The 23,033-nt window shown below is 37.9% G+C and overlaps 1 protein-coding gene across 1 annotated transcript in view; it reads right to left on the reverse strand.

The window, feature by feature from the left end:
* Positions 1-23,033, reverse strand: part of LOC126458245 (probable ubiquitin carboxyl-terminal hydrolase FAF-X) — a 314,613-nt gene that overhangs the window by 173,155 nt on the left and 118,425 nt on the right. The window contains exons 17-19 of the mRNA XM_050095144.1: positions 20,427-20,667; positions 12,930-13,067; positions 12,457-12,708 (exon numbers count right to left, since the gene is read on the reverse strand). Of these exons, the coding sequence (XP_049951101.1) occupies positions 12,457-12,708; positions 12,930-13,067; positions 20,427-20,667 (631 nt within the window). The remainder of the gene's footprint in view (positions 1-12,456; positions 12,709-12,929; positions 13,068-20,426; positions 20,668-23,033) is intronic.

The raw sequence follows: 23,033 nt of genomic DNA on the forward strand, positions 1-23,033 counted from the left end.
ATACAAACTCTCTTATTTAACAAATTAGGAAAGTTATGTCCTTACATAAGTGCAAAATTTATCTTTCAGCTAGGCAATGACTTTTTAAAGATGGCTTAGGCACTAACTTACGATTTTCAAAATATTAAAAGGTTAGCCTCATGCATCAAAATGATCCTATTTTATTGACTTCTTAAATACCAAAATGATCATATTTTATTTACTTTTTAAAAAGTATTGATGGAATTATGTAGCCTATATATGCTCACCGAGGAGTTTTATATCAACATTTCATATAATAGCTTAATGTTTTTTAGTTTTTAAAGCTATTAGCTGTGCTCACAACCTTGCTTTGGGCTAATGCCTGATATTTTTAGGACATGTTTGGTTTCCCTGAAAAAGAATATGCCTCATGTAGAATGATGTGGAATCGTGATAGTTTTAAATCGGCCAAACATAAATAACTGAGGACAGTACTAATTTGATGATTTGAAAAATTATATTATTTTGGCTTGATTTACACTATTTGTATCTTGATTAATTCGTATTGTAATAGTACAAACAATAAATAATGATTCACTTTATGTTTCAATGACAACTATAAATCTCCAACTCACCAAGTATTTTGATATTTTAGGCAGTTCTCACATCCATTACTACTAAGCTCACCTCCATTACTATGCTGAATATTATTTTTAGTTTTTTTCAGAAAATACTGTCTTTTTTGGAATCACTATCGGAGTGTACTAACATAAAAATACATAACAATTATTTTCAGTTTTTTTAAATACTTTTTTTTTTCAAAATATGCCTGATTTTTGAGAATGATCTATATAAACTCTGAGAATGTTCTTTTTTTTTTCAATCCAAATACACTATTTTCTTGTTGCATAATGGCACAATAATTTTTTTTTTTTTTTTGGAAAGTACTTCATTGTATTTTAGACTATGAATAGAGATGTAGGACTCTTTCAGTAACTGGCAATGCATCAAGACGATGACTTCGATCCACCTATTTTCAAGACGACCTCTATACCACATTCCAAATCTTCATGCTTTAATTATCATCCCCTTTTACATACTGAATTACCCATTCAATATCCTTATATACATTCTCTCTCTATCATAATCTGCTTGTGATGTTGGCATATATAGCTGACTTATTGTTGCTGATACTGGTTTGCTGTCAATTGTGGTGAAAGCAACATTGAAACTGAACTGTTCATGGTAAGTCACTCCCTACATTACTTTCTGATTTATAATGAATCCTACTGCTTTTATACAATTTTCTGCTGCTGCTGATATTATGCTATATTCATTTGACCAGAAATCTTTTTGCTGACCACCACTACAGCTAGAGTAAGCCTTTGCATTTTGTAGCTTACCTAACACATTCAAGCATTTGAAATTATATACTCCAATTTTTAGTGTGTTATATTTTTGTTGGTTATATAGCCATCCATAAAACCTCAAATACTTCTGACGAAAAAAATTTCTCCATCAGAAATCTGCCCCTGAGGCTTGTTGGAACAACTATATCTACACCTTCTATGTGAGAGAAAAGAAGCTGTGTAACATATAAAATCTGTTATTCAGATAGCAGTTTAAACTACGCATGTGATTGTCCATGCTGGCACTGCTATCTATAAATCATTATAACGCACCATTTCATGAATTGCTATCGTGGGCTATGCTACTGGTATCTGGAAACAGCACTTTGGATTGGACTGCTACAGGAAAATACTGTGACAAATAAAAAAGACCATATTCCTGAGGTTCACCTGCGCCTTTGTACTAGACCTGTTGTGGCTTTACAAGTGATTCTTGGAATATGTCAGCTTGATATCATGGTAAATTGTAAAATAATAATAATAATAATAATAATAATAATAATAATAATGGTTTATTTGTCCATAATAACTTTTACAGTCGTGGATGACTTCATACTGTTTGGGGCGTGAGCTATGTGATAGAGGATAAAATATCACAAGAGCTCATATGAATATAAAACAAATATATGCCAGACTTTTTTTTTATAAGCTTATTTATGCTCCAGAATTTTTTTTACGCATGAATTTATTTTTCTGCATAGTCTCCTGAACAGGAAACATACTATTCCCAGTGGACAGGCAGTTTCTTGATTCCATTTTTGTAAATTGAACATGCTTGTGACAGCAGCCAGTTGTGCATTAACACTTCAACAGGTCTACCATTGTCAAATCTGTGTCCTTTGAGTGCTTCCTATAGTGGTCCAAACAAATGAAAACCGCAGGACAGTAAGTCCAGACTGTAGCGAGGATGTTCTAGTGTTGTCCAGAACAATTCTTGAATTTTTTGTTGAGTTCGGGCAGTGGTATAGAGAGTGTTGTCATAAAGCATGATCAAATCCTGAACTGGAAATGCAAGCCTTCTGTGCACCTTTTTTTGGTCCAGAGGTTGGCAATAGTATGCAGCATTCACAGTACAACATTTGTGGAGAAAATCTATGAGAAGAATTCTTTAAAAAACAAAGAAGACTGTTGCAAGAACAATCTCTGCGAAGAGGGAGTTTCTGGCTCTGATAGGTGCACATTCGTCCTTTCTACATCATTCCATACTGCTTTTCCGTGCTTACAAGGTTTAATGGTACACCACGTTTCATCATAGGTCACAATCTGCTGCAAAAAAGTTCCCCTTCAACTTGGTTGTTTGTCAGTAGCTATTTGTGCCCAGCTGTAAGAAGAGGAGGCACTCGCCTTGCAGACATTTTCTGAAATCTAAGATCATCAGTAATGATTGTCTGAGCACTAATGTAGCTTATGCCAATCTCGGTAGCAATTTAAGAAACTTCATCATCATCTTCAGTAAGCTGGCTAAAAATGCAAATATTCTTCTCAGTCCTGCTAGTCCTTAGGCCACATTGGTGAGCTGCATTCTCAGTTGTTTCTCATCCTCATAAAAACCATTTGCACCATGAGTACACTCCAGTCTTTTTTCCCAAACTGTGCCACAAGCATTTTTGAAATTTTTAAGTTTTATGCCTTCTGTTGTGATAATCTTGAGTATAATGCATTGTGCAACAAATAACAGTACCTCTTGCTCTGACACTGTGATTCTGACTAAAGGAAAGATATCACAATGTTCTGTAGGGAAGGAGAATGCTAGACACCGTTTTATTGGGTGAGTTTTGGGAAAGTGCAGCTTATCCATAAACAAGACTGCATATGGTGCGACCAATTCTTGAGTACTGCTCAAGTGTTTGGGCCTGCTACCAGTTCAAACTGGAGGGACACATCGAAGTAATTCAGAGGTGTGCTGCTAGATTTGTTACCGGTAGATCTGATCAACACAGAAGTATTACTGAGATGCTTCATGCACTCAAATGAGAATACCTGAAAAAAGAACATTCTTTTAATTAGGCACTAGAAAACGCTATTTATCCGCCAATATCAGGCAGCAACTTCAATTAAAATGTCCTCCTCTGTATAGGAATTACATAATGTGTGTAGGAGTACAGGGTGTGATGCAGAAATGATGACATATGGAAGTTTTGGTCTGGCTCTGAGTTGTACACAGGCTGCCAAAGCAGTACAGGCAACCACTCACATAAAGCACGAATGTGCGTTTGGGTTCCAGTCTGGCACAAATTTTCACTGTCATTCTCTTACACAGATAACCAGTATTTGAAGCTGACTGCAGATCGACTCTACTGCCACCAATATACATTTCATGTAAAGACCACAAAGATAAGAGAAATTAGGGCTCACAAGGAGACTTGTAAACAGTATTTTTCCCTCTCTCTGTTTGTGAGTGGAACAAAAAGGAAATTACTAGTATTGGTACACATTACCCTCCACCATGCACCATATGGTGGCTTACAGAGTATATATAAGGGCTGTTCAAAAAGTACCTAACTTTTATTTATAAAATCAATCTTCATTCAGACAAAACTGTTTTTCTTTCAAAGTAATCTCCTTCACCTTTTACACATCCCAGCCGTGGCTGGAAGCAACGGTGGAAAGCTTGGTGTGGTGCACAGATGCTACATCAAATTCTGCATAATGACTTCCCTGTTCTCAAACCTGGTCCATTTCAAAGTCTTTCTCAGTTTTGGAAAAAGCCAGAAGTCATTCAGTGCTAGATCACAGGAATAGAAAAACTGACAAAACATAGCTGTGTTGTCTTTGGCCAAAAAACTCTAAATTAATTTAAAACAACGAGCAGGTGTGTTACCTAGGTAAAGGTGCCAGCTGCCTGCTGTCCACAAGTACAGTTGTTCATGTCTCACTGTTTCACAAATGCGACACAGAAACTCTTGGTAGTACTCCTTACTGACATTAGTACTTTCTGGGCCACACTGTTAATGGATCCTTACCACTGCAGGCAAGGAAAAAAACTGTCAGCATGACTTTCACAGCCCTACCTCCCTTTCTCGGGTCTTCTGGATTATAGATGCTTCTATTAAGATGACTGGAACTTTGTTTCTGGGTTGCACCCAGGACTCATCACCAGTGATCATTGCGTTAAGAAATTTGGGAATACTGTTCACGGTATCCAGCATGTCCTGAGTGATCTCTGAGCAAAGCTGCTTCTGTCCAGTTGTTAGCAACTTTTGTTGAGAGACTCCCGAGTTCCAAATGTTCCATTAAAAATGGATTGAATGGATGCAATACTAATTTTAACCTCGCCTGTGAGTTCTCTGATCGTGATTTTTCCGTCCTGCATCACTCCGGTCCTTATGTGATAAATGAAAACCTCATTTGCATATGTTGAGGGCCTGCCCGAATGTGCTTCACCCTTCACTGATGAGCGCCCATCTCTGAAGCGATTGTACCATTTCTTCATCTGTACGGTACCTATTGTTTTGTCCGCCAAACACTTGTTGAATCTTGTGGACTGTTTTAACTTGAGAATCACCAAGCTTAACACAATATTATTTGGTGCAATATCATTGCTCCGCAGGTTGTGTGTGTGTGTGTGTGTGTGTGTGTGTGTGTGTGTGTGTGTGTGTGTGTGTGGGGGGGGGGGGGGGGGGGTGTACAAGCCATGTGCACTCACTATGTATTCCTACAAAGATAGTGTGCACACACTCCCTAATACCACTGTTGGTTTCAACAATAAAAAATAAGCTTGGATAGTTTTTTTAACAGCCCTCATATGTAGATGAAGATGGCAGTAAGGATTAACTGTCCACCTATTGGTGCTTTCTGGTGACCTAATTGGACAGCATTCCCTCAAGCTATTTCACTAAGACAGTTAGTTGTTTGCTTGTTCCACAGATCTTTCTCTGACATAGAATGAGTTAGTGTAGACTAATGCTCTTCGATAGCAAAAAGTATGACAACATACTGATCATTTACACAATAGTCTTTCACAGAAAATCTCTGATGCCTGCAATTCTTATTCACACACATAGTGATTAACACTTAACTGCATTCAAATGCAACCACACTTACACCCAGAATTATGATAAAAAACACCACTGAACAAAGAGGAGTTGTGAAGCAAATTTAAGTATTTCCATTTGTGTTTGAAGTTAATTTTACTATCCATTAGATTTTCATTTTTAGCTTCAATGGGCCAAGTTTTCGAAGATTTTTGGAGCTGAATATCTCACATTTCTGTGCCACATTATGAATGATTAATGATTAGTGTAAAGAATTCATCCTCCTCTTACTGTACTGACGAGTGTTACTTCATACAGTAGCAAAAGTACTTATCATTACCACATACATTTGCACAAGGAACAGTTTATTTGTCTAAGAAGAGTTGTCAAAGAAATGATGCCGTAACAAATCAGCAAATGAAAGCAGGGTAATTAAGTCAGCTGTTTGACACATTCAACACCAACGTCTGATATTACTATCCTCAATGGAAAAGTTGCAGAAGTTGGAAGCTTACGATCTATAAAGTCTGAATTCCAATTCAGGTTATCAGTATGTGATAGAGTATTACATTTTTACTTGTAATACAACCCAAATCGCAATAAAATGACAACTATTGTAACCCACTTTGATGGCATTGTCATTAGACAATCATCTTTTTCAGAAAAATTTTATTTTACATCTTTACTAAGCTGTGTCACTTGTTCTGCCTTCTGATGTGACGCAGACTATTGCTGTGAAGCAGCTGATCTACCTGTTGTTATTCTCCTCATGCTATTCTAATACATTGTTACAGTGCGGGAGTGCTGTAACAAATGTGTCTGAAAAGGCCACACGCAGAACTGCAGTTTGGGGGAGGTGTTGGTGCTCAGTTCCTATTTGAGCTAAGAACAAGAGGTAAAAAGTTTTTGGTTTAGATCTGACCAGCAGCCATTTGTACAGAAATCTGAACACCTGTCTTACTGTAGCTGTGTTACATTATACTGCTAGGTTTGGACAATGAACCAGGGCTGTTGCCCAGGCAAATTGTATGAATCTATCAACTCCTTTTGCAAAAGATTTTAAGGGGATAAAACTAATGCTCCACTAACAGCATCATCTGTATGTAAACTTCTTCAATTTTATATGCAAGAAACAAGTTTTTATGGGAGGTTTTTGAAGTGGGTTATCTGTTGTCAAGATACAATGGTTTAAAGTCAAGCTAAATGTAGCATGTAAAATTCATTCTTAAATGAATTCTATAACAGTTTAAAGGGAATAGAACAAACAAAAATGCTTTGTAACAATAGAATTTAAAACTCTCTCTCAAAAATCTGGCTTCATTCAGTTTTAAATATTAGTGCAAAAACACATTTTTTGAGAGGAGGTTCTTTTTTTTTTCTTCCTTCCCAGACGCCATTTATATGTTTCGAACTTGTGCACATTGATTTAACTTTTGTAAGAAGGTAGACAAGTAATTAATGGCCATTGTGTTGTTTTGTGAAAGCTTTAACCACTGCCATGACATATGCAACATGGTTCAAAAGACAATAAAAACCCTATACCCGATCAGTCATCACCAGAGTCAACAAAAATCTATATTGGTTGCCAAGCTATGATGCTCTAAAGTCAATATTAGTTAGAATAAAAGTTAGGAACCGGAATGAAAAAAGGTCTATAATAGCATAAAAAAGAGAATAGATCCTGGGCAGAGCTGGGATTGTAAAAGAACAGAATTAGCTTTTCAACTTATCTGGCAGCTTCAAAGACATTTCTATCACAACATCTTGACATATTCGCACTTTATTGTACGAGTTACTCCTACTTTCCCAGCACATTGAATTGTCTTGGCTGAAAAATGTTGGCACACCTACATCTAGCAATATATAGGCTGAAGTCCCTGCTCCTGGGTCCCAAATCCGGAAGATTTGGCATGAATAGTGAACAATACACTGTATATCACTGTATGGCTGAAGAACATACATGTAACAGCTGAAAAAAAGGTTTTTCTGGAGGGATAAAATTTCTGGGGGTGGATTTGTTACTGGGGGAATGACATCACGTATCATGTTATTTTACTTGACACAATATGTCTTACAATACAACAACGTCTTCCAGCAGTTTATGACATTTTTATCACTCCATTCAAATTTCCTACGTTCACAATTTTAATTTGCACCCAATTTTACGTTAATATATTTATAATTTTCTCACTTTTACAGTTTATGAAACAACGTTCATTGTTTCTTGACACAAGGGTGCTCTACTCAACAGATCTGAATCAGCAAAAGTTGGACCGATTCACGCTTTTTCTCCTGCCCCTGGCGAACTCTACTCTGTGTGATAGCTGTGGAAGTAATTAGGTTCATTCATTCGAGTTATGACCAATCACAACACTGACTGTCTCTAATGCACATGCATAACTTCGTGATCATCATGACACCAAGAACACACATGCGCACGTTTCAAGAATTTATTCTCCTCGTCAAGTGCAAATATTTATATAAGTATTTTTTTGTGATGTTTCACACACAAACAATGTGAGTGATGTAGAACAGCACATATGCAAACACCACACAAGACACTTGTGTAAAGATTAGTGCTCGGCAGTAAGAATAAAGTCTCGAAAAGTGTCGTGCTTCAAATGGCACTGAGCACTATGGGACTTAACATTTGAGGTCATCAGTCCCCTAGAACTTAGAACAACTTAAACCTAACTAATCTAAGGCCAGCACACACATCCATGCCCAAGGCAGGATTTGAACCTGCGACTGTAGCGGTCACGCGGTTCCAGACTGAAGAGGTTCAACCTGTGGTCGCGCGGTTCCTGACTGAAGCGCCTATGACCGCTCGGCCACAGCAGCCGGCTTTGTGTTGTGCTAAGCATGAGAAAATATGTAACTGATGCAGTCTTTCATTATTTAAATAATGAATGAAATGATTTCCAAAATCTTCGATTATTATTTATGAAATGATTATACTTTCCACACAATTTCCAGCACTAGTTATGTCAGCAGCTAAACATAGTACAAAATTCAGACAACTTTTACTGGATAATCAAAAAGTCCCTAACACGTATTTTGATGCTTGTTATGTACATACATCACACACAAACTATGAAAATGCAAGGTGGGATACTATACATTACTTTTACCACCCAAAAAGGTGTTTCCCACATTTTTACACCATTTTTTAAAGACCTTGAAAAGTGTAAAAGCAGGGTTTCACGGTATTACATGACATGGTTACTGTTACTAACAAAGAAATAGGAAGTGCAAATATTTCAACATATTTTGATTCAAATGTCTTTGTAGTTGTCAGGTAAGTCGAGAAGCTAGTTGCCTTCTTTTACACCGGTCCTTTTTAGCAACTCTTTGACTGATTTCACCTCATCTTTCAAAACATAGAATTATTGTATGCCAGAGATATTTTTCTGTACCCAGGTAAATAACTGAAGAGGTGTTAGAATGTGACCTTCTGTAGGGTGCTGCAGACTAGCTCATGATGCCATGAGCTTAATGGTAGCACCGATACCATCACATACAATTTTACCATGACTTGTTGCGAAAAAATTCCATTCTGCGTGAATCTGAAAATCATGGTAATGCATGCATAAATTTTTGAGATTTTTACAGTTTTTGTACTGACTAGCTGCCCCATCACTGAAGTATTTCGCAAAATGTATGTGAGGCAGCTTGTTTTTCACATATGCCATGAAAGTGCGAATGTGGGCATGAACCGCAATGGCATCATGAATTAACCAATCACTAAAAACGCACAGGTTCACGACGGACACATCACCTGATTCACCTCTATAGTAAATCGCAAATGGCTGGAGAGTTGTTTGACTGTTGTCCCAATGATATCCTTGGATGGCATCTTGAACTATAAATGCACAACTTCATCTTGTTTCAAATTATCCTTAAAAAACTGGACATAAGCTGATTGTGCTGTTGCTGTGAAGCTGTGTGTGGTCAGTTTGTCCATTTTTTGACAACACATTCCAACAAAATCTTCCACTGTACTTTGCTTTATTTCAAGACTTGTGCGACCCATTTGTGTCCATTGTTTATAAGAAACGAGTTCATCGTCATCCATAAGGAGTTCACCATACAGTTTGTTATTCATGTGTTCTGCAAGATTTGCCTTACCAGGACACTTTTCACACCTGTGTATCATGCACTGGTAGGAACTGATGTCACACACTAGCAGCTTCATTGCACCTTTGTAATCCAGACCAGAATCCTTTATAGCAGCAAACACCAGCTTAGCATTTTGATGGGTCTCACATAAACAAACATTGTGTGTGCCCCTTCCACTCACAGCACAACCCATTTTAGATGAAGATTGAAAAATGATGATAAACTTACTTTCGTATTGGGATACTTTTCCTTGAATTCTACATATAGTTCTGATATGTTGCATAGCAACAGTCTTTTTTGCATCTGTACAAGTACATTTCCCATTTTCACCATTACATAGTCTTTTTTTCCAGGCATTATTCGGCTGTAGTCATTATTTCCATAAAACTCCAACACTAGCACCTTTATTTCTGAACTCAATTGCTTACCCTGAGCCTGCTGAAGTTGTGGAAGCACTCCTTGGGTTGCTTTTATTTTCCTACCTTTTTTTACCATATATGTAGAAACATTGAATTCCTTTGCAGTGTAGTCAATAGACCAGCTGGAAGGTGCAAGGGTAAGAATAGCTACTTTTTTCTGGCGTGTGGATATGGCACATTTTTCTTTCAAATCGTGCACAATTTTGTCCAAATCAGAGCATTTATGGCATGATTTCTCATCCTTTGGAGCAGATTGTTCTTCCTCCTCCACCACTGGTGTGTCAGCTATTTTGTGTTTTAATTCCATTTGAGTTTCTTGTAGTTTTCTTCTACCAAAGCTGGGCCTGTCTTTTTTCCCAACTTTGTGTGTCTTCATAGGAGACAAAGAGCAGTCACTGAAGTATTTAATTGCTCATCCGCTGTGGTTGTAGGTGGCTGATTCTCTTTGGTACTGTCATGTAAATTATCAGAATATTCTTCATTTTTTAGCAGTGTTACACACCTGGAACATAACTTTTGTCCTGGTTTCATGTTAAGTCCCATGCACTGAATCACTTTCAATACTGATTTTATACCAATTTCTCTGAGGCTACACTTCACAGTCTTCTTATGAATCTGAAATGGGTCAAAACAACTTCTTTGCAGGAAAGAATACTTATCCAGAAACACTTTCATATGATGATAACAAACACTAAAGTTTCCTGGAACTGAACTTATTGTGCCCACAGGGTGTATCCTGAATCTCCATAGCAACAAATCTTGGTCAGATTCATCCAGATCATACAGTACAAAGCAAATGCCACATTTTGTTCCATATGTTGTTTTATGACATTCAGATGCTTGTGCTCTAACAATACTGCAACTTGTTTGAACAAAAGCGCCACTAGTACACTCTTCTGCCCCCATACTGACTTTCCACAACAGTACTGACCAGTCTGAACTAGAACCTTAAAAACATAAGTAACCTGTAATTGTTGCTTATTTCCTTTGTTGTTCCTGCCTAACAATGACTTATTCTGTCCCAGAAAACTACCGTTGTTTAACTTTCTGTTGCTTTATGGTTCCCAACAATTGCTGCAGCTTTATCTGAAACAAGCTGTCTGCATCATCACTATTACTTGCTAAATTGTGTTAAAAGAAACATAACCAAATACATCTCTGTCAACTTTTATTGTACACAAATGCCTTGCAATAACAAGTTGAAATTTTGCCACATATTATATTATGGTCTACTTATGCAGTGTTTGAAATTTGGCTTGGATATCACTTGTCCCTTTTGTGCTACCACACTTAAAAAATCCATGTTTTTCAGGTAATTTTTCAAATTTTTGTATTTTCGTGTGCATGTAACACTGTTTGTGTGGCTGATACGGGGAAGATGAGTTCTGTGTGTGTTTAGGCCACATTAAGCTTACCACAAATAAATTTATACCCTTTTTGAGTGAATTATATTTGGTATAGAGGGCACCTACAATATGTACCTATTAATGTATTACATTTTTTTAATCACATTTTGGAATTTTTTATTTTCCCTCGGAAATATGTTGTTGGTGTTTTGATTCACAGAGTGTGTTCTCTAAGTGGGTTGTAAAAATTTCACTGGACTGTGTGGAATAGTTACAAAGTTATTAAGACCTGAAGTTGGGTCTGAAGATAGATTGCCAGATGCGGATTGCAATTTCCGGGTCACGCCACCTTCTTTCACAAGCCATAATTCTGGAACTAACTGGTAGGGGAACTTAGAATTTTTTACATGAGTGTTCCACACTTGGTAGCATTGGTGTGCTAAATTTCAGCCAAATCTGAGACTATCAGCTGGAACATTTTCTCAAATTGGTTGAATTGACATGGAATGACCCATCGATAACAGAAACAGAGCCCAGGACGCATTCGCCTTTTTTTGTGCTACAATATGAGCATTTTTCATTCTGGTAATAAGGATGTCCCATAGCAAAATGAACTTGATTTTTGTACACAGCAACACAGTTTGGCAACATGAACTTTTTTTGTTCGCTTACTGTCACCAGTCTTCTGTAAACTTCATCCCTTCTCCATATCATTTCCTATCATTGTGCGGAGCCACTTTCCAATATAGAATAGTACACACAACTAAAATATAATTGAGAGAATCTATACACAAATGCATTGGTCACCCACCCTTACACCCGCACGTGTATGTGTAGACACTATAAGATTGCCAAGGCATGTGCATACTAGTGAGGGTAATGTAGAACACTGTAGTAACAATAGATCTACATGCAGGTACAGCAAACCTCTAGCACTTTGGAGGCAGCCAATAACAGCTGTAGTAACTTAAGAAGAAAGTAACTTAGGACTTTATTACAATAATTTTATTTTAAGTCTTTAATGAAATTATATTTTCAACAGTGTTTTGTTTCATCATTACATATTAACAATAGTTGTTATTAACATAAAGCACATTATGTTATCATGATTATTTAATATGTATGAGCTGTTTAGTGTTGCCAATTAACAGATGCAAAATTTATAGAAATAAACTGGATTCACTACAGGATTGATATACACATAATTAAATGATCAACATTCACTTACCTCTAGATTATACAAGACTTGTGATGGTGAAGATGCAAAGAACATGTTGTCAACAGTAGCTGATGGACATGAAGTTTCTCCATGAGCATGGCTCTGGAAAAGTGCTTGCAAGCATTCCTCTGTATATACATCAGGTGGTATTAATTTTAAGAGAGTTCTGGCTCCATCACGCAATGGCGGATACTGCAGACGGCAACCCAAATCAGCTAACTGGAAGAAGAACTGTGCGCAATGTGGCCGCTGCGACATAAGCTAAAAAGAAGACACAAATAAATAAATTACAAGCTACAAACTGGACAAATTTTCAATTACATAATTCCTAAATCTCAAAATCAAGGTAAAATAACCCCAATTTATTACATCTGTTTGAATACCATAAATGTTACAATAAATGAGTACACTTTGTTTCATGAGGAATCAAGATTGAGACACACACAAAAGAATAAAAAACTGGAGTAACTGTTTTTACTTACAACCCCTGGAAGAATGTTCTCTGCTTCCAGATTTGGCCCATCATATGGATGCTGTGGAGAGCTTGTTGAACTATCAGAGCTGCTGTCTGGTGAACTTGGCATATTGGAATTTACCTGACATAATTTTGCTGACAGAAGCTGAAACAGAAAGGGTACAACACAGATTGTAGAAAAAATATTACTGACTTCTGTACAGTTCAATGCCAAGAGCACTTGGTACCACCTAGTAGATAAACAGCAGTGATCCCCAATCACGGGACAAACTAATGCGAAGACACAAAAAGAGTTATTCAATGCATACACCAGTCTTTTTAAAAAATGAAGTTCACAGATTCTTGTATTTTGCATTTAAATTGCAGACTCCGTTTTTCTTAGCTTACAGGCATCTTAGTTGATTTTTCTATTATGAAAATGTATTACAGGATGTAATTGATGCTGCTCTACAAGCTAGTGCATCCTGTGCAAACCTCAATCTCTGCACAGCTACTGCATCCTACATCTACTTTAACCTGCTTTGTGTATTCAAGCCTTTATTTTCCTCTATAATTTTAACACCTACCCCTCCCTTTCCTCAATTACCAAAAGATCCCTTGATATCTCAGAATGTGTCCAATTCAAGCACCAACTAACCTTCAGAATGGGAAAGAATTTTCTTCAAAGACTTACTTTTAAAACTGATGAATGGTAAATGATATTTAGTGTTTGTAGATGTTTTATTAAGCCACGGACTATAGAATCAGCATGTTGATTGGTAGTGGTCATTTTAACAATATTTAACTATAGCATAATGAAGCAACTTCCAGTGTATCACGAGTGCTACCTACAAACTCCTCTTAGAAAAGGAAGCTAACTAGCCACATTGCAGGCACACAATTATTACAAAGTGTGCTTCCTCTGCACCACTGCTTATGTGATGTACGTATATGTGTCACAATTTTACTGTCACAGATGGATGGAATGAAAACTGAAACATGTCTGTAGTGTATGGAAGATGTTTTTCATACATTTGTTTCACAAGCTGTGACCACCAAATTGTGTCACGCATTAAATCTAGTATTTGAAATAAAAATGTAATTATTAGTAACTTATGTAATTGGTATTACTGTTTTACAAAATAGGGATATCAGCAATGATCTTTAAAAACAATTTAGCTTTGTGACCGTCATTTTTACCCTCCAGAAAATTGTGAACCTCTGTATTAGATGTTAAATTATTTCTCTCTTCAGAAATGCTTTCCTTGCCATAACCAGTCTGCATTTCGTATCCATTATAAGATCTTACAAGTCCTTTCTCCATCTTTGACAGAATTACAATGTCACTGAACATTAAAAAAACCTTTTTCTAAGCTACAACTGTCACCCTTTCTTCAAACTAGCTTCAAAGCATGTCATGGTGTGACAGGTTTCAGTTTACTCCCCCAATCAATCATGATCGACCCTGCAGCTCGCAAATTACCTCCTGTTGACTCTCCAAAACTTCTTAACCTCAAATTTCAGTGCACCATCATTCTGCAAATCCCTCAACATGAAACTAACCTCACAGTTTCAGAAAAAAAAGAAAAACCTGCAATTCACCATCTAAAAATTGATCAGGACCTTGTGATCCTACCTGCTGATAAAAGATTTCACTATTGTGGTTATGAACCGCAGGGATTACTTGGTGGAAGGACTACACCAGCTGCCAGATACACACACACACACACACACACACAACCCCTGCCACAGTGACTCCCATTTCAGAAATTCAGCAGGATCTCCAGCCCTTCACAAACCCCACACAGAGAATCTCTGCTCCTGTGAACTAACACTTTCAGCCTATTAACTGTAACATATCCTCGTATCAAAAAGACACCAATCATTTCTTCACTGAATTTCTCCACCATCCCTGTTCCTTTACCATATGGTTCCCTGTTCGTCACTGTCAATAAAACCGCACTCCACACTAATATCCCTAATGTCCATGGCGTTGCTGCTATTTAACACTACCTTTCCCAATGCCCGACAGCCTCAAGACCTATAACTTCCTTCCTGGTTACCATAACCAACTATATCCTCACACATTATCACTTCCCCTTTGAAGGCATCACCTACAAACAAATTCATGGTAAAGCAATGGGCACCCACAATGCACCATACTATGCTACTTATTCGCAAACCATCTAGAAGAATCCTCCTTAACAACCCAGAATCTCTAACCTCTCACCTGGTTCATATTCAATGATGACATCTTCACAATCTGCACCCCAAGGATGAGAACACCGTATCCACAATTCCTCCAGAACCTTCTCTCCCTTTTACTTCATCTGCCCCTCTTCAGCCCAACAAGTCACCTTCTACTAGGTTGACCGCCACAAGGATTGTTACATCAGTACCTCTTTTCACATCAAACCTATCAACCACCAACAATACTTTTGCTTCATCAGCTGCCACCCATTCCACATCGAGAAGTTCCTTCCACACAGCCCTACCACTTAGTCAGTGATTTTGTAGTGACTATCATTACCTCTCGAACTGAGGCCCTCACAGTCTGAAATAACCCACCCAACCTTGTCCAGAAACAGATCTGCCATGCCATGCCATGCCATGCCATGCCATGCCTCTCCAGTGACCTACCCTCCACCATTTACCCACAATCCGGTCAAAATGGGCACTCCTCTCATGACTCGGTACCATACAGGACTGTAGCAACTGAATCACATTCTCTGCCATGGTTTTGACTCTCTCTTCTTGCCCTGAAATGAGATATATCCTCTCCACCATGACAACAGTAGTATTTTGCTGCACACTGAAATTATGCAATACCCTTGTCCATACCTACTCCACCACTGCTCCTTACCACTCACCTCATGGCTCACATCCTGGCAATAGATCCAGATGCAAAACCTGTTCTGTATATCCTCCCACTATCACCTACTCCAGTTCTGTCTGTAACTGGCATTCCCTACTCAATCAAAAGCAGGGTCATCTGTGAAAGCAGCCATACAATCTAAAAACTTAACTGCAACCACTGTGCTGCAGTCTACGTGGGCATGGCACATAAGTTCTCTGTCCCCGTGAATGGCCACCACCAACTGTGGCCGACAGACAGTTGCATGGCCCAGTTGCTGAATATGCCACTCAACTACATGCTTTACTTAAATAACTGCTTCACAGCCTATGCCATCTGGATTCTTCCCATCAACACCAGCTTTTCTGAATTGTGTATCTGAACTCGCCCTATGAAATAGCCTTTATTCCCATAACCTCCCTGGCCTCAAACTTCTCTAGCACCTGTTCTCCATTTGCCTATCCCCTTTGTTGCTCTCACGCAACTACACACATCACATATTCTGGCAACACGCCTCTTCTCTACTTGTCTCCTCCCAAATCACAGCATCCCAACTCCGCACCTCTTTCTTACCACCACTAACCAACCACACTAGAGTGCTGCTCATGTGAGATGCAGTAGGACTTCACTGCCTAAAGCAAGTGGCCATGCCTGTGTGAGGCATTATGTGAATGTGTGTTTTTTCTACTTCTGAAGTAGGACTTCGCCCTAATGCTGAAATATGTCTAGCTTTCATTTTTACCATGCCTGTCTGCGACTCAATGTCTGCTCTAGGAAGTCTTGATTGGACCATACACATTTTGCTTTATTTTAAAGCATTGTCAGCAGTCACTGAAATAAAATAAAATGAGTTTCTTTGCAAATTTGTTTGTCAAGACTGTAGACAGAACTCCTTTTTTAAATTACTATTGTTGAACAGTATTAAATTACTCTAAACAGAGAAACACATTGCACATGATGCTCACTTCAGAGAAAGAACAAGCAGTACTAAAACTTCCTAGCTATATGTACCACAAAGAAAAAAGATATGTACAGAAAACCCATAAAAACCCAGAGAGAGAGAGAGAGAGAGAGAGAGAGAGAGAGAGAGAGAGAGAGAGAAGCTGTCAGTTACATGCTCCACAGATTAAGCATAGTACCACCAAACAAACGGAGCTAGACATAATACGTCCAATAGTGAAAATAATGCATATGAAACTGAATAAAATCCAGAAGACATAAAAATAAAAAAGTCAAGCAAAACACCACCAACCAATAATGTTCACCAGACATGTACACTTACAAAAACACTACTACACAACAAGAACACAACACTAAAGCTCAGCAGACAAGCTTGTACATAAGCCCGGGGCAGCCTTTTCTTCTTTTGAGGCCAGAATTCTAAATAGAAGCATTTATAATTTAGCCCTGTTTCATCACAGTTATGCAGTTGATCAGGAGTAAGATTTGCTTCTTGTACAATTTTTCTTAATTTCTCACAAAACTGTGTAACAGTTTGAGACCCCCATAGAATGTTTTTCACCACGAATTTCAAGTTGCCTTACACTGTATCGCTTCTTCCACCTAACCAACCATCCGTAACTTGCAGCAAAATTGTCCTCACCTTCGGTTAACATTTCTAAAAAAATACAGCTTTTTCTTGCAGAATAGGCCCTGAAATTATACTTCCTGTCTGTCTTTGATGAGTAAACCAAACGAACAAAGCTTCACTCCTTTTTTCATACTCAAATTTCTTCACCAACTTCCATTCAAACGGAGAAATAGAGTATGTGTTTGGTGAAAACTTGGCAATTTTGTTTCCATTTCTATGCCAATCTCCAACTGTCACTTCACCAACTCCATACTCAGCAGCAGTTTTTACGTTTCTCCTTCGTCTAGTCTTTTAAAATCTCCAGTGTCACATTCAGTGGCACAAATTTTCTTTTACTCCTACCACTCATTGAATGTATGAATAAAAACTTTAAGACACACACAGTTACATAAATACAGCACAGTACAATGCACATACATACAACACTTTAAAATTAACATGACACAGGTGGACACGCTACAGTACGGATGTTACTACACAATCAATTACAGTACAGCACTGGTAAGCCAATATTGTAAAATGTGTATTGCATTGTTACTTAGGCATACTGTATTCTAATGACCACTGTTGCTGAGTAGGCACAACAACAGGGGTAACAATAAGGATGGTATGCAATGTACAACTGATTGTAAGGCGGTCCCAATCACTGAAGGGTCCACAAAGAAAGGGCTAGTATACTTCTCAAAACCTAATGGCACCTGTCCATCTGTAACAGAAATGCATTAGCAGTCTGAGACCAAGGTTTTTTTCTGTGCATTATGAACAAAAACCTTAAGTGGGACAGTTTTCCCTGAATTGAAAATGGAAAGAAATTTCAAACTGTAACACATTCGAAACAGCATAGAATGTACATGTGGACAATGAATGAAAACATATTTTTACTCTGATTTATCTAAAATTTTAATTTTCTTAAGACCAGCTCAAGTTACATGGAACCTTGAAATTCTGGGGCCCAAATTACCAGGGTTCATTTTGGAACCTTGTGGTTACACAAGTCCACATCCGAAAGTAATGTCGTCAATAAAGTACAACACTTGGCAGTGAAAGCACTTTTATTACTGACAACAATGTTTAGGCAGAACAGAACTCCTCGACAGTGAGTGCTATTATTTATACGAGCTGATAGTATTCCAGAATATACAAACATTATAAACATGAGGACATTCAAATCCGTAAATACTACAACAAAAGTTGACTGGGGATTGGATTTGAGCTGGTAACCCCCAACATACAAGCACTATTACACCACACTGCACGGAGCAGGGCTTCCATCACTGCAAACTTTCCTGTGGAAACAGTAAGCCACTGCATTAGAAGTTCTCATTGGACCCAACTACAGTACCCTGCATGAAGATACTTTCAATGGTCCAGTGTACGGCAGTGCTGGCAGGTCCTCTTCCCTATGTTCACTACGATGAGAGTCAAAAGTGTGTAACAAAGCAAAGTAATTGCTGTCGTACAAATGACTTCTTCAGCATACTAATCCGTACAATAACCGAGCCGTATGAAGATAGAACTTACAAAAGTTACTAAATTTTCCGAGTATAGCAACATTTAAGGTAATGAAATAAATTGCAAACTAACCCAAAATGTGACTACTTAAAAATATATAACTTTCAGAGCATAGCAGCTATGTTTTATAGAAATAAAATTAAAAAATTTGCAGAGTTTGTGATTCAAGATCAATAACGAGGAAAAACTCAATGTTGTGAAATAATATATTGCCAATTATCATTCTAAAAAGTTAATAATACTTTCCCAAATAACAAATATTTTAAAAAAGAAAATTCACACAGTGGTTTCAGTTCTCTGAGACTGCAGACGTGTGTGCAAGTTGCATTTGTGTGTGTGTGTGTGTGTGTGTGTGTGTGTGTGTGTGTGTGTGTGTGGCCCCCCGTGTATGTATGCATGTGTACTGCTGACAAAGGCCTTAATGGCCGAAAGCTATAATTGTGTGAATCTTTTTTTTTTGTGCCTGTCGCGGCTCAGCATCTCCACTATATGGTGAGTAGCAACTTTCCTTCTCTGGTATTGTTACATTCCATCCTGTATTTTCCATTGTTTAAAAGTAAAAACTGGTCACATGGAAATTACTCCCCCCCCCCCCCCCCCCCACCCCACTACAACTTGGACTGCTCTGCACATGTGCGAATTTGGCAGCTTGGGCGCACCAGAAAAATTATTCCAGGTAGCATCTGACTGCTTGTTGCTACTGCTGATACAGCAACAGCCACACTTCAAGTAGCAGAAGCAGGTACTGCTTATACACGACTCAACTGCACATGTCCATGAGCCAACTGGCAACTGTTAGAGTAAACCTAATGTTAACAGCTGTGACGTCACACTCATCAGAAGCAATTTGTTATGAAGAATTTCATAGTCTTCGTCCTAGCGCTTTTGCTGTTGGCAGACACGTGTGTGTACTGCATTTGTTGTAAGTGTCGCATTTCCTTCGCAAGTGGAGTTTTATTTCACTTTTTTCTCTCTCTTTTAAGTGTTATTGTGATTTTTTGTCTTGTTTATGTTTTATGGCCACAGTATTGTTCTGCAACGGCTGGATACAGTAAAATTCTTCATCAGAGTATCAGTTCTTACCAGTCAAAACTACAAAAATTTAACTGAAAACTAAAACAATGAAAAATTCCTGGAATTCTAAAAAATTCCCAGCTTTTCCCAGACTTTCCCTGTTGTCCTGGGGTGTATACAGCCTGCAACATATATTCTGTGTCAATGACGTGCAGTGTACTAAAATCGAACACCTGTGGTTCAAAGAACATTAGGAATAAAACATGATTAATAACAGAATTCAACACTGTTTAATGGTAGTAATTTAGAACATGAGAACTGTTTACAATCTTGGCAAACAGATTTGTAAGAAAAACCATAGTGTTACAGTGACCACTGAAGGAACAATGTACAGTCTACAGAAGACTGTAATTAAAGTCACAAAGGATGGTGTATATCCTACAATACTTGAATAAATGATTTAATATTGTTCACAGAAAATATTTTTTAACTTCACTACATCTGTTAATAAAGGAATAAAAACTTCACTATGATCCAATATTCCAGGCACTTACCATTTTATCGCGGAGTGGTATCTGTGACAAAAGTTTCCTGTCATCAGCAGGATCAAGCAGTTCTCCATTAATGAATAGGTCCAACTTGACATTAGTTCCACTTGCTTTTATCCGCCGCAAAATCTGCCTTCGTAAGGATGCTAAGGTATCATTACTATGTGTAAAAATGTCAATATCATCCACTGGCCGACCCGGATTTGAAAACCGTACAAGTAACGACAAGTGCTTTCCTCTGCATGCCCTGGAAAAATTTAAACCTGAAATAAGTGTGCATTTAAGGAGAATAATTAATAATTTGACCAACTTGTAAGTACCACTTCAACTACAATCACTTCTGATGCCATGAAGGAAAGCATCACTTCCAAATCACCAATGATGGTCTTTGACAGACAACACATAATATACAGGTGTAATTTGCAAAGCAATGAATCCCTCAAATCAAATAGTTTTGAGGATAATTTTAGCTTCCAAACTCACCAATTCTTCCTTGAAACTGGAAGAAATTTAAGAAAGACTCACACGTTGTACAAAGAGCTGGAAAGTGTAATATGTAGGTAGCATGACAGTCTGAACTATGAACCCAAAAGTTAGAGAGACACTGAAAATCAAGTAATGTTTGCATGGAAAAATGTAAACTGACATCAAATTGCTTGGGAAGATCACTGAGTATTTTAAAGGAAGAAACAAGAGTATCATCAAACTAGCAGTAATGAAACTTATTAAACAATGTTTAAATGTTAAGAAACCAGCTTCACATACAATTCTTTAAAATAAATTAAATGACAGTAAATTCATTTAAACCCACAAAAATATAATCTGCACTTTTTAAAATACCATGTGTGTCTTCTTTTGGGCAGCTGATTAGGATAATCAATGCTGCTGAACAGCTTGATAGCGACACTGAACAGTGATTCCTTCAGTGTTGCATATTAGACTACTTTTAGGATTCCGTACATCAATCGGTAAAAATGGAATCCCTGCAGGATCCTCTGTCATTCTGTATGCCCGACTGTTAAAGACTCCCTTTTCTCAGTGATGAGTGTAGGAATCAGGTTGAAATTTAAGTCACATAAAAAGGTCTACAGTTCCTTGGCAGTGTGAAAAAGTTGCAGAGCAAGCTCTACAACATGACGATCATGACCTCGGCATCTGTTTCACCACACATGCCGTCTGGATTCTTCCCCCAGCCATCAGTTCCTCAGAACTCTGCAGGTGGGAAATAGTGCTACAAGTAGTGCTGGAGTAGATGAGGTTCCCAAAGCTGAAATACATTTATTAACAATTTATGACATTAGTTATAAATTGTGAGGTTAAAAATATGAGAGAGAAAATTCAAGATTTGGCAGTTACTTCCAGAAAAACACTAACCAACATCCAAGAAATCACAGTAAAAAGTAAAACACCAAATTGATTCTCATTTCGTTACCAGTGCTATGCCTTCAGATTTAGTTTCACTGGTTCAGTGCCTTAGAATAAACCGAGCACATCAAAGTGAGAGAATCTGTATACAAAATTAAATGAATAAAATCTAACTGAATACTATCACTAGATAGATAAAAAAAAATCTACTCAGTGGCAACAAGAGAACACACATACAAAGATTAAAGAGAAGTGCAAGCTTCTGGAACCAGTGGCTCTTCCTCCTGGCAGAAGGGCTGAAGGGTTAGGAGGAAGGATGAAAGAATGGTGAGATTTAGGTAATGGGAAGAGATCAGGAAAGTAACCCACCCAGTGTCAGGGATGAGAAGGAAAGACTGGTTGTTGGGGACTCCACCAAATGAGATACGAAAACCTGAGAGCTTTAAGTTGTAAGACAGGATAATAAGCAAGACAGAGATTACTGACAAGACATCATGCACAGATTAATAAGATCAGAAAATGAAGTATATTCTATGTGGTAGAGGTGGGTGCAGAGAAAAAAGAGACAGTTAAAAAAATAAAAGATACAGAAAGCTAAAAGGGAATGAAGAAAGGAATAGTTACTGAGAAGAAGTGCTGAGACAGAGAAACTAAAGAAAATACTTAATGTAAATTAAAGTCAGGGGGGTGGCGAGAACCTAGGACATGTTGTAGTGCCAGTTCCAACCTGTGGAGTTCTGAGAAACTCATGTCTGGGGGAAGAATCTATGTGGCTCGTGTGGTAAAATGTGCACCAAGATCTTGACTGTCATTTTGTAGAGCATGTGCTGTAACAAGATGCTGTGTGTTGCCAGATACACCCTCTGCCTATGACCACTCATCCTAATTGATGACGTGGTGGTAGTCATGCTGATGTAAAATGCGGAATAGTTTTTACTTAAAAGCTGGTAAATGACATGTCATTTCATTCGTGTGTCTCCCTTTTATAGCATGTTCTGCCAGTTACAAGGCTGGTATAGGTCGTTTACATCCTTTGAGCCAGAGTAAAACTAAGTGTAGCTACATTATGTATTTGTTTGTGTACATAGCTTAATAATGCTTGTTATACTAAGCAATCTCATGTGAATACCACAAGGCAGTGCACTCACCAGCACTGCATCTAGCTACACTTGGTCCACAATATAATGTTCCTGTAACACCTTCATCAGAAGATGAGCCTGCAGTGGCTCAAAAACATGTTCATGGTTG

The sequence above is a fragment of the Schistocerca serialis genome, chromosome 2 (genome assembly GCF_023864345.2).
Source record: "Schistocerca serialis cubense isolate TAMUIC-IGC-003099 chromosome 2, iqSchSeri2.2, whole genome shotgun sequence".
In the NCBI taxonomy this organism is placed as follows: Eukaryota; Metazoa; Arthropoda; class Insecta; order Orthoptera; family Acrididae; genus Schistocerca; species Schistocerca serialis.